Source organism: Bombina bombina, chromosome 8 (genome assembly GCF_027579735.1).
Source record: "Bombina bombina isolate aBomBom1 chromosome 8, aBomBom1.pri, whole genome shotgun sequence".
Lineage (NCBI taxonomy): Eukaryota > Metazoa > Chordata > Amphibia > Anura > Bombinatoridae > Bombina > Bombina bombina.
Window position 1 is genome coordinate 139430954 of NC_069506.1, and position 13507 is coordinate 139444460.

At 36.3% G+C, this 13507-nt stretch overlaps 1 protein-coding gene across 1 annotated transcript in view; it reads left to right on the forward strand.

Annotated features, from left to right (window-relative positions):
* The first annotated feature begins 2593 nt into the window (after positions 1-2593).
* LOC128638892 (DNA ligase 1) overlaps positions 2594-13507 on the forward strand; it is a 103039-nt gene continuing 92125 nt past the window's right edge. Inside the window, exons 1-3 of the mRNA XM_053691020.1 lie at positions 2594-2668; positions 12436-12492; positions 13375-13479. Of these exons, the coding sequence (XP_053546995.1) occupies positions 12476-12492; positions 13375-13479 (122 nt within the window). The 5' untranslated portion in view covers positions 2594-2668; positions 12436-12475. The remainder of the gene's footprint in view (positions 2669-12435; positions 12493-13374; positions 13480-13507) is intronic.

Consider the following 13507-nt stretch of genomic DNA (forward strand, 5'->3'; position numbering starts at 1 on the left):
ATGGTAAAACAATCAGCAGATGGAGTCCTCGTCCCACCAGGTATGTATGACATGATACAGGGGAGTGGTATTTTTGAGGTTTAGACCTAACCATTATTGGGAAGAATCATTCCTCTTTTTTTGTACCTGGGATCTCTGGACTCCCCCTGGTGGGACGAGGACTCCATCTGCTGATTGTTTTACCATTGTGTTTACCGGAAAACTGGTTGGTTCCGGACTGCCTATACAGCACATTAGTGCCTTTCACCACGTGAGTAAGATTCTTAATATCTACCATCACCCTTTGTGGAATTGTCTGATTTATACTATGTGGCGCCCTCTTTCTTCTCCGTTCTAGATCATCATATCCTGTGTTGTGGCGTGACACTCTAGAGGAGCTGCTTCCAGCCTTGGATCAGTGTTTTGAGACTGCACGAAATCATATTAGCAGGACTTCCATATTTGACTATTCATTTTTGGACTTTCCATTTTATCCTTCTGTTTACATGTGTATTTGTGTATATGTATGCTAACTAGCTTATGTGTTAGGTTTGTGATCTTATATATTATATGCAGTTTGTACTATCTGAACTACAAAGCTACATATATTCTGATGATTTAGAGATATATATGTGCCTTTGATTGTGACTATTGGAGTCAATTGCACATTTTTAAATTATTTTTTGCACATCCCATTTTTTATGACCCTTTGCTTTATATATATATATATATAGCTCCTATTATTACTTGGCGCCTTTTACAGGTACTAGTGATGCACCGAAATGGAAATTCTGGACCGAAACCGAATCCGAAAATCCGGGATGCACTTGGCCGAAAACCGAAACTGATACCGAAAATGTAATTTTTCAAATTATTTTTTTTTTAGTTTTTTTTTTGCATAATTAGAGCCAATAAAAAAATCCCACACTTTTATTGAAAGTAACACACTAAAATTGTACAAAAATATCTTAAAACAATAATATGCTACACAATAATTTTACCAAGGCAAACAATAATGCCATTTTCGGCCAAAATGTTTCTGCGACCAAAATTTTGGTGCATCCCTACTTAAAACAATTATGAATATCAATATACAATATTGTTTTTTTTTTTACTAATTATCCAAATAAAGTATAGTCCTAGAAAACTCAATATATGCAGAACAGTAAGCCAAGTAATAAACTTAAACAGCAGCTCTAGGCTAGCATCAAATTTGAAACATGCTAAACAATAATTTTACCGAAAATAACAGGCTAAAAAAACGAAAACCGAAATAGCCAAAAATGCCATTTTCGGCCGAAACTTTCTGCGGCCGAAATTTCGGTGCATCCCTAACAGGTACCTGTGTGGCTATAGTTGCCATGTGTGTACAGCTTGTCCATTACTCTATTTTATTGCCTGGTTTATATATTTTTTCCTAATTGTTCTTCACAGAAGACAGAGATAAATAGAAAACGATTTCAAACATGGACTTTATAACATCTAGAGTACTTTGAACTTACATCATCAATATTTAAACAATTAATTTAATGGTAAAAACTACAGCTACATATTATTCTAAGGCTTTGCTTTGAATACATCATTATGTGTAGCATGTATTTATTGTTTAATATCCATTTAAATACAGGACACCTGGCAACCCTATTCATACATTCCATCATGCAAAATGAATCATTGGGAATAAATTAAAGGGATAGGAAACCCCCCAAAAATGTGTGTGATTAAGATAGAACATTTAATTCTTTCCAATGTACTTCTATTATCAAATTTGCTTAATTCACTTGTTATCCTTTGCTTAAAGAACAATGGCAACCAGCTGCCAAACACAACAGACAAATGTGTGCAGGTACCAATCAGCAGCTAGCTCCCACTATTCTTTTTTCAACAAGGGATACTAAAAGAACAAAGCACAGTTATATGACATGCTCTCTCTTTATCATGCAAGTTTAATTTTAAAGGACAGTCTACTGTAATTTTTTTCTACCCTTAAAGGGATATGAAACACAATTTTTTTATTTCATGAATGCTAAAGCATTCCATTTTACGCAACTTTCTAATTTACTCCTAATATCACTTTTTCTTCAATCTCTCAGTATCTTTATTTAAGAGGAGCTTGCCCATTTTTGGTTCAGCACGCTGGGTAGTGCTTGCAGATTGGTGGCTACATTTAGACACCAATCAGCAAGCGCTACCCAGGTGCTGAAACAAAAATGGGCAAGTTCCTAAGCTTACATTCTTACTTTTGCAAATAAAGATACCAAGAGAAGGAAGAAAAATTGATAATAGGAGTACATTAGAAAGCTGTTTAAAATATGCTCTATCTGAATCATGAAAGTTTAATTTTCACTAGACTATCCCTTTAAGCAGTACAGTATATATATATATATATATATATATATCGAGATCTATCTATATTTCTCTAATCTCCCCCTCTCTTATAGCAGTTTAGTGCTTAACTTTTTGAAGCCAAAAAGATAGATATTAGATAATGTGCGCTCACTTAGTGTTCGGTAGATAATATTGCGATTTCCCAAATGTATGATGGCTGCCGCGCCTTAAGTTAAAAGACTACCGCTGTAGTAACGCGTCGTGATGACGTAAGGACAAGGTTTACGTTTCGTTCTTGTTTTCCTAATTTTCGCGCGAATTTAGCTGACTGGAAGCCGAGGAGACATTAGCAAGACTGCGGGTAATACTGACTTGGGGCGGGAAAATAAAGCGTGAAGATGTCTTTATGCAGCAGATAGATAGCAATTGCAAGTTTCCTCTTGGCTGTGAGAAGACTGCAGTACGTTGCACTGCAACCTTCTCTCTCAGCTAAAGTTTATTTCTACAAAGTCATAAATACATATAAATCCTGAGTGCGTAATATATATGATTGCTGTATATCAGGCTGTTATGTAGTATACCGTAAAATCCGATATATCGTGAATACGATATGGCATTACGTTATATAAGTTTTTTTTAGCAAAGAAACTGCATATGCTTCCTGGTCACAGGCAATGCGTTTGCTGATATAACTGCGTTTTTCACTATTATTAAAGGTATATTCAACTCTTTATTTTTTTGTGTGCATAAGTCCAACTCTTATCTGATAACTTCTAGCTAATTACATGCAGGGCATATTTTGGGTTTCTGAATGGTGTGCTTAATAAGCAACTGCATATCATGTATGGTGTTGTAGTGTAGCTTTAAAGGGGCACTATACAATATACTTTTTATTGTTTTAAATAAGATAATCCCTTTGTTATCCATTCCATTTCCCAGTTTTGCATAACCAACACAGTTTTATTAATATACTTTTTGTCTCTGTGATTACCTTGTATCTAATTATCTTCTCACAGCCCCCTGATCACATGACTTTGACTTGCATTTAGTACTGTGTTGTTCTAACTGAAAATAACTCCTCAGGCGTGAACACTTTATATGGCCCACATGAACTAGCAGTCTCTTGTGAAAAGCAAATAAAAAAGCATGTGATTAAGAGGCTGTCAATAGAGCCTTTGAAACAGGCAGAAGTTTAGAGGTTTAAATGTTATAAAGTATATTAATATAATAATGTTGGTTGTGCAAAGCTGAGGAATGGGTAGTAAAGGCGTTATCTATATTTTTAAACAATAACAATTTTTATGTAGACTCCCTTTAATTATTAAAATGTGTAGTATTGACTGTTAATCCATTTGGATGATTTCAGGGGGCTTAATTGGCATTTGACCTTATGTTATGCCCCCGCAATTTATTTTCAAGTACAGAGGGTCAATAACAGCTATTAAAGTGATTGTAAAGTTTAACAAATAAAAGCCAGTATTGAATTCATTAAAGGGACACTGAACCCAATTTTTTTCTTTCATGATTCAGATAGAGCATGCAATTTTAAGCAACTTTCTAATTTACTCCTATTAATTTTTCTTCGTTCTCTTGCTATCTTTATTTGAAAAAGAAGGCATCTAAGCTAAGGAGCAAGCAAAATTGTTGGTTTAGAACCATGGACAGCACTTGTTTATTGGTGCTTTCCAATCAGCAAGGGCAACCCAAGTTGTTCACCAAAAATGGGCCGGCATCTAAGCTTACATTCTTGCTTTTCAAATAAACATACCAAGAGAATGAAGACAATTTGATAATAGGAGTAAATTAGAAAGTTGCTTAAAATTACATGCTCTATCTGAATCACAAAAGAAAAAAATTGGCTTCAGTGTCCCTTTAAACTTTACAATGACACTTTTTAAAAAAAAAAAATAATATTCTGTATTTTGCATATGCGTAACGGATTCGGCTTCATCCAATGGTTGCGTACCCTACAAGCTGGACGCCAACAATTGGAGGAAGACGGATTTGTCATCGATCTGCAAAATACAGAAGATGAGGGTGGAGGATGGCTGGTTTATTTACAGTAATTAATTGTAAAGTTTATTGAATTAAAGTGCCCCTGTTTTTAAGAGTATTTTTAGATACTGGACTTTAATTATTTAAACTGTACAATCACTTTGATGTATGATTTGTTATTAAAAACTTTTTAAAGTGATGGTAAACCTAAGTGTATAACAAACGCTAGGATTTGCCATCACTAAAACTAAACATGAGTTTCTCTCATCGTTTTGTAAAAAACAGCGTTACACTCCTCCGGCCGCCCACGACACAGCGCTGTCTTCAATGAGGTGACGTTTCCACCTCTAGACCAATAGTCGTGCTTGTCAGCTGACATCCTAGCATTTCTAGAGGTCTAAACGTCACCTCAATGGAGAAGAGTGCTATGCCGTGGGTGGCCGGAGGGGCTGTGTTAGCGATATACTTTCCTAACAGCTAGGGTGAGTGCAAAGCTGTTTTTTACAAAACGATGAGAGAAACTCATATTTAGTTTTAGTGATGGCAAATCCTTGCGTTTGTTATACACTTGGGTTTACCATCACTTTAAAAAGGTTTTAATTTGCATGCACAGTGTACTAAATAAAAATATCTGTCAGAAAAAGCTACACTGTAACTTTGCATGTGCTGTCTGAGGTCACAGCATTCCAAACGTATTTGTGATACAGATTTGGAATGCGATGATGTAAAATAGTGCATGTGCAGTGCTACAGTAGCTGTTTCTGAATGGTAGCTTATTCTGACAAAACCCCGGCTCAAGTTTATAAAGTGTTTTAATCACAAGTTTTTGTCTGCTACTGTTCATTGATTATATCATATTCTGAAGAATTGTCAGTACTAGGGATGCACCGAAATTTCGTCCGTAGAAAGTTTCGTCCGAAAATGGCATTTTTTGTTATTTCAGTTTTCGTTTTTTTTGCCTTTTATTTTCGGTAAAATTGTGTAGCATATTTCAAATTTGATGCCAGCCTAGAGCTGCTGTTTGAGTTCATTACTTGACTTACTGTTTTGCATATAATAATAGTTTTCTAGGACTATATTTTATTTTGATAATTGTTAAAAAAAAAACCAAAAAAACGGTTAAATCTGATTCTGTTACACAGAACTAAATAAAGAATAATACTAGCGATGCACCAAAATTTGGGCCGCCGAAAATGTGCAATTCCAATTTCGGCCCAAAGAGGACCAAAATGGCTAAAAATGCACAGCCCTCCCCTGTTCTATTGAGTTACATGTCTATCCTTAGCATAAGGTGAACAGCACTGGCATGGTACACAGAGCGCACACATAAGTACCATGACATGATGATATTTGAAACCAGCAGTGCCCTTATTTTTTTTTAGAAGGAAACCAAAGTTCTGAATACAGTATTCAAAGGAGCGTAAGTAACATGTTTATAAACACTTGATATTATCAGACAGCCCTAAGCACACACAGTGAATATGTATAAGCCTTATATACAGTGCTCATACATCAGCCTCTTGTGCGTAGACATTCTATTCGCATGAGACAAATATGTGTGCACGCTATATATGCATAAGCCCCAAGCTCGCACACAGTTGGTACAAATTAGCACCCACCAGACAGTGTATACAAAAAAAGCACAGTAACTTTCTATAACCACCTTGCACGTAAGGTCGTAGCTAAGTCTGGTGGTCCTGGTGATAGATGACAGGCAGACTCCATTTGGGGCTCCGGACATATAATCTGACAGGTCAGTGTGAGACCCGAACCAGGAACTAGGCGGAGATACGATGAGAGACGATCAGGTGCAGCCACGCCCATCGCACGGATAACTACACCCAAAAACAAACTACATGTCCACCTCATATTATTGTCTGGCTATAACCATGCTCTCCCTTGTAGAGCTCCACCAGTTTCACTGCAGATCACGCCCTACCGTACAAGTGACCATGCGCATTTTTTGGAGCTTTCCCGCCTACAAGCTCTCTCAGCTACACACACACACACACACTGTAGTTAAGAAAGAAAAAAAACATTTCGGTTTTTGGCCAGGGGCATCCTGAATTTTCGGTATCGGTTTCGGTCCATAATTTTCATTTCAGTGCATCCCTAGTCAGTACCTTTTCTTTAGCTCCCAGTAAAAGTTTCCAGCTGTGTTATCTGCTTTCCCTAATGCACGCCAAGCTCAGTGTTGTATTCGCTGCCCCTCCAACTGTTATGATTCCAGTGTCAAAATATCCTAAAATATGTATTTTAAGTACACAAAAATCTTTAGGTCAAAATTAATCTGTTTTTAAATGTTTTTAGGAAATAACAAGGCGAAAAGTACATTGCTTGTAAAGCATTTTTCATGGTTTCTTATTTCTGGGATTTTTTTTCTACTCTTGACACCTGTAAGTGTCCGAAAACCCATTGAGATAGGGAACCCAGGCGGCTAAAATTTTACTTCCAACTCGTAAGTCTTGAAAATTTGAAATGTGCCCGGCCCTGACTTCTTGAAGAAAATAAGACTTTTTAACTGGCCTTATTATTTTTATTTAACTGTATAAGGGAATGTTGCAGATGCAGAATTCAATGGTGTGACTTGTATGTTAATTTAATTGCAGTTTATACAAAAAAAAAATGTGCATTGTTTAAAAGCTACATAACATTTTTATTCAAATTTAAAAGTCGTGTCATGATCTATATTAAGAGAGAAAGAAATAGTACTGGCACTAGGACCTGGTTACTAAAGAAAAAGGGCTGAATCTAAAATTCAATCCTGTGCTACCTCTAATATAACAAAGAGAGAAGAAAGTTTAAGGCGCTTGACAAGCACTCTTTCCTAATAAAATAATAGTGAATATTTAAGTTAAAAATGATACAACTTTAATGATATGCATTAAATATGAAGACAAATCCTCTTTACACACGGCTGTGTAAAGAGGATTTGTCCTCTTTTTTTTTTTTTTTTTTTTTTTAATGCATATCGTTAAAGTTGTATCATTTTAACTTAAATATTCACAATTATCTTATTAGGAAAGAGTGCTAGTCAAGCCCCTTAAACTTTCTTCTCTCTTTGTTGTTTGAGAGAAGTTCCTCCTCGCTCCACAGTTGGAATCTTCTTGTCAGCTGGTATAATACACTAGAACTTCCTAAGACTATTTAGCAAGTACCCCTACACTCATACATATTTGTGCAAAGTACTTCAGCTGGAACACATAAATATTACGCTAAAAAAAACCATAAGCAAAATGTGACAAATTGATATATTCTGTTTTCAGGGATTTATTTTCACACACAAAATGCATAGATTAAAGGACCAGTAAATACAGTAGATTTGCATAACCAACAAATGCTTGATAAAAAGACAATGCAATAGCACTTAGTCTGAACTAAAAATGAGAAGTAGATTTTCAAAGTTATGTCTATTTCCACTCCCACTGCATTATGTGACAGCCATCAGCCAATCACAAGTGCATATACAGGTGGCCCTCGGTTTACGCCGTTTCAGAATAACTATTCGCCTGAGACATTCAGTCATGTGACTGCTATTGAAAAGCATTGGAAAGCAGTGCACTAATTTAAAATAGCCAGTAGGTGGAGCTGTCCGCTTGTGTTGCAGTAGCTTAGCAGACTGAAATTGATCTGTGTACACAGAGCAGACCAGACCTATCGAGCAACAAGCTCTAGCAGCCACTTCCCTTTTATCTTCCTGTTCAGCTGCTTGAGGTGAGGGTGCCTAACTGCCTATTAATCACTGCAGATTGAAATGCATAGAATAGGTGCAGACCCACTATTATCTAACATGCTAACAATGCAGAGAACGGTTTGCAGAAAAATGCAAGTAAAAAAACGTTTTTGTTCATTAACCCCTTAGTGACCAGAGCACTTTTCCATTTTCTGTCCGTTTGGGACCAAGGCTATTTTTACATTTCTGCGGTGTTTGTGTTTAGCTGAAATTTTCCTCTTACTCATTTACTGTACCCACACATATTATATATTGTTTTTCTAAAAATACCATTATTTTCATCATATCTTATCATTTACTATAAAAAAAATTATAAAATATGAGGAAAAATGGAAAAAAACACACTTTTTCTAACTTTGAACCCCAAAATCTGTTACATATCTACAACCACCAAAAAACACCCATGCTAAATTGTTTCTAAATTTTGTCCTGAGTTTAGAAATACCCAATGTTTACATCTTCTTTGCTTTTTTTGTAACTTATAGGGCCATAAATACAAGTAGCACTTTGCTATTTTCAAACCATTTTTTTTCAAAATTAACGCTAGTTACATTAGAACACTAATATCTTTCAGGAATCCCTGAATATCCATTGACATGTATATATTTTTTTTTAGAAGACATCCCAAATTATTGATCTAGGCCCATTTTGGTATATTTCATGCCACCATTTCACCGCCAAATGCGATCAAATACAAAAAATTGTTCACTTTTTCACAAATTTTTTCACAAACTTTCAGTTTCTCACTGAAATTATTTACATACTGCTTGTGCAATTATGGCATAAATGGTTGTAAATTCTTCTCTGGGATCCCCTTTGTTCAGAAATAGCAGACATATATGGCTTTGGCATTGCTTTTTGGTAATTAGAAGGCCGCTAAATGCCACTGCGCACCACACGTGTATTATGCCCAGCAGTGAAGGGGTTAATTAGGGAGCATGTAAGGAGCTTTTTGGGGTAATTTTAGCTTTAGTGTAGTGTAGTAGACAACCCCAAGTATTGATCTAGGCCCATTTTGGTATATTTCATGCCACCATTTCACCGCCAAATGCGATCAAATTAAAAAAAAACGTAAAATTTTTCACAATTTTAGGTTTCTCACTGAAATAATTTACAAACAGCTTGTGCAATTATGGCACAAATGGTTGTAAATGCTTCTCTGGGATCCCCTTTGTTCAGAAATAGCAGACATATATGACTTTGGAGTTGCTTTTTGGTAATTAGAATGCTGCTAAATGGCGCTGCGCATCACACGTGTATTATGGCTAGCAGTGAAGGGGTTAATTAGGTAGCTTGTAGGGAGCTTGCAGGGTTAATTTTAGCTTTAGTGTAAAGATCAGCCTCCCACCTGAAACATCAGACCCCCTGATCCCTCCCAAACATCTCTCTTCCCTCCCCTACCCCACAAATGTCCCCGCCATCTTAAGTACTGGCAGAAACTCTGCCAGTACTAAAATAAAAGGTATATTTGGGCTTTTTTGTGCATTTTTTGTTAGCATATTTACATATGCTTCTGTGTAGGGATCCCCCTTAGCCCCCAACCTCACTGATCCCCCACTAAACAGCTCTCTAACCCTCCCCCTCTGACTTAATGTGCGCCATCTTGGGTACTGGCAGCTGTCTGCCAGTACCCAGTTTAGTGAAAAAAAATGCTTTTTTTTTAATAAAATATGTCCCTTTTCTGTAGTGTAGCTTTCCCCCCCCCAAGACCAACCCCCCACCCCTTCCAGATCCCTTAGATGGTTTTTAAAAAAAGTTTATTTTTTTTTTTTTTTACTTTTCCTTTTCTACTTTTCTGTAGTGTAGCGGTTCCCACCCGCTCCCGCCCCGTGCACGCGCCCGCCCGCCACCCCCCGTGCACGCGCGCGCGCCCGTGCGCGCCCCCGACGATCCCGATCCCGCCCCCCGTGACGTCACGCGCAACACCGATGGCCGCCCACCCGCCTCCCAATTCGGCTCCCACCCACCAACGATACCGGCCATCGATGTCCGGTGCAGAGAGGGCCACAGAGTGGCTCTCTCTGCATCGGATGGCCATGTATGGTTATTGCAGGATGCCTCCATATCGAGGCATCACTGCAATAACCGGAAAGCAGCTGGAAGCGAGCAGGATCGCTTCCAGCTGCTTTCCACACCGAGGACGTGCAGGGTACGCCCTCAGGCGTTAACTGCCTTTTTTTTGAGGACGTACCCTGCACGTCCTCGGTCATTAAGGGGTTAAACTTAGTTTGATGATGATAGAATCTGTTGTGTAATTATTTTATTAGGTGATGTTTAGCAAATGTTTTTGTTCATTAAACTTTGTTTGATGATGATACAATCTATATTATTAGGTTTATAATGCTGTTTAGCATTTAAAGTCTTCATTTCAAAGCTTTAAAAATAATGTATTAGATGTTACTTATGACAATTTTGAGAGGGGCCTGGAACCTAACTGACTCACTTCCCATTGACTTATAATTTTAAACTGGATTTCAATTTACAACGGTTTCGATTTACAACCATTCCTTCTGGAACCTAACCCAGGCGTAAACTGAGGGTTACCTGTACGTATATTCTGTGAATTCTTGCACATGCTTAGCAGGAGCTGGTGATTCAAAAAGTATAAATATAATAAAAGCACATTTTGTTAATGGAAACAATTTGGAAAGTTGTGTAAAATTTCATGCTCTATCTGAATCATGAAAGTTTAATTTTGACTTGAGTGTCCTTTTAAGAAAAAAAAAAATATGTAAGGGAAGTAATATTTTTAACACATTTTTGCATTTAACTCCGCTCACAATCATTTCGCTGAGGCAAGCATTTGCACAAAACATTTTACCTGGCACATTTCACTATCACAAGTTGTTTTGTGATATTTCACTTTGGGTCCCTGTGACACATTGTCACACACACGCTTTCCCTGTCACTTTCCCTGTAACAAACTTTATATGTGTTTCTCAACTCGAGTCCTCAAATGTACATAATCTGCTAAATTCTAAAGATTTCCCTACTTGAGTACAGGTGAGTAGCAGCTAACCAGCCCAGGCAAGGAAATATAATTTGATCTGTTAGGGATGATTAAGTGTAAAACATTTTTTAAAGCTAAAGTCAGGCAAAAATTAAATGCTTACCATAGGTGCATTATGAAATAATGAAAGGGCAAACCACTGAGTACTCCTAGTCCTTACCAATGCTCCAGGTACCCATAGGGTTACATGTAACACACTTTGAGAAATAAGGCTTAAGAGACAGGAGGGCCTACAGACTGTTGTGGTAGCTGTAAAAGAATGTAATATATAGATTTTCTTATTATGCTTGCTGTTTGATGTCCATTTCTGCTACTTTAGTATGTAAAAAAAAAAATACATTTTAGCCACTATTGCGTTATAATGTAAAATATGGGTTATGAGAATATATAACATATTAAATTATGGATTCATTAGCATTGAGTATACTTAGCTACATTTTTTCTGTTAGTATTTAAAATGTATATATTTGTTGCAGCACAACTATTGTAACATTCTTTGATACATACTTTTGTGTAGAAATGTTAATGAACCAATAGGTGGCAGTATATTATCAATGTGATGTTTTAATGTTGTATAGTCTGGAACTTAAATTGAGATCTTTGGTGAATAGGTGTGTATTTAAAAACTGGTTTTGTGCTTATTTGTATGGCATGATTAAGGGTTAACACACCCAAAATGTTGCCTGTTTGGTTGGACATCCATGTTCCAATAAAGAATTGATGACAACTACATGGTGCTGTGGGATTTTGTTCAAGTATCTGATGTATGGGGTATAGCAGCTACCCTATCCCAATTTGCACATGAACTTTGAGCTGGCAAGGTGCTGTATATACTTTGTTTGATAATGTAAAATATATACATACACACTTAATTGAGTTATATCATTCTTTATGTTTTTAACCCAATTTTATTTACGGATATGTCAGGCTTAGGGTAAAAAGTGCCAACAGGTATAGTTTAATGTATGTAGAATGTATTTAATAGTACAATATGATGAGGTTATAAGTTACCTTTTAACTTACTTGATGTTCTTCCCGGGGGGAGGGTGGCTTTTAGGGGTGCACCACCCAGCTGGTTTTACTGGTTTTACTTACCACCTGGCTAAAATGTTAGCCAATATTAGGCTAAAATTAGCTAATATTAAAAATGTTTTGTTTTTTTTATTGCACAAATTATCATTAAATACATTTTTTTAAATAATGCCATTAATTTGTACTTTGGATGGCTGAAAATGACGAAATAATAGAACATATTGCACTGTTCCCACCCAGATACTTCAAAATCTTACCGTAGTGGCAATTTTTTTTGTGGAGAACACTGTTACTGATTGAATACCAAGTAATTGTGTCTTTGTTGTTCAAAACTTTGTATTTTTTTTTTTCCCCAAAGGATTTTCCATTTTGATGAAAGTGATCTTTGTCTATCAAGGATGCAGAGAACTATAAAGTAAGTCTTTGGCTAGCAGCATTTTACAAATCTTACTCACATGGGACTTCTATATACTCTAGAAAAAGCTCATCTGGCTTTACTGTATTAAAATACATGAAATAAATACAGTGATGCAAAGTATGAATACAATCATTCTCTTGGTATCCTTCATTGAAAAGCACACCTAGGTAGGCTTAAGAGCAGCAATGCACTACTGGAAGCTAGCTGCTGACTGGTGGCTGCACATATATGCTTGTCATTGGCTCACCCAATGTGTTCAGCTAGCTCCCAGTATTGAATTGCTGCTCCTTCAACAGAGTACCTAGAAAAGGCAGCAAATTTGATAATAAAAGTAAATCTGAAAGTTGTTTAAAATGGTATACTCTATCTAAATCATTAAAGAAAAATGTTGGCTTTATGTTCCTTTAAGGTCCATTTCTCAACTTAAGTTGTATGTTTATTTTCATGTTTGCTGTGAAGAAGAGGCATGTTATGTCTGCAGACACAAATTCACAGTTCTGAGAACTACACAACCAAGAATATGTGATAATATATTTTAGATAGAAAAAAAATTCCAGTACTAATTTTAAATAAATCTCTGGGAAAGCATGACATTGTGAATGGATTAAGGAAAGAATTTACCCCCCAAAATAAATAAAAAAATATAAACAGTCAGCCATGAATATACAGCCTCATACCACATAATTTAAAAACTAATATTTATTTTAGGATTAATTGTATTTTAAACAGAAAACCATCTCTAGATACATTTTCCCCCAAAAAGCATTTAATTTAAAATGGAGGGTTAATAGCCTTTCTAAATTCACTGGTACTCTAATTTAAACAGGCTCTATATTCTCATCCATCTCATCTCTAATCATAAATGTTATTTATTTGTAGGTCCTTCTTTCAGGCCAAAGCAGGGGCGGAAGTTAAGAATGATAAAGTTAAGCAAGATCCTGATACAAAGAAGAAAAAAGAGGAATCTGAAGTCTTGGCAAAAAGGTAATAGAGGCACACAAAAACTTTGTCT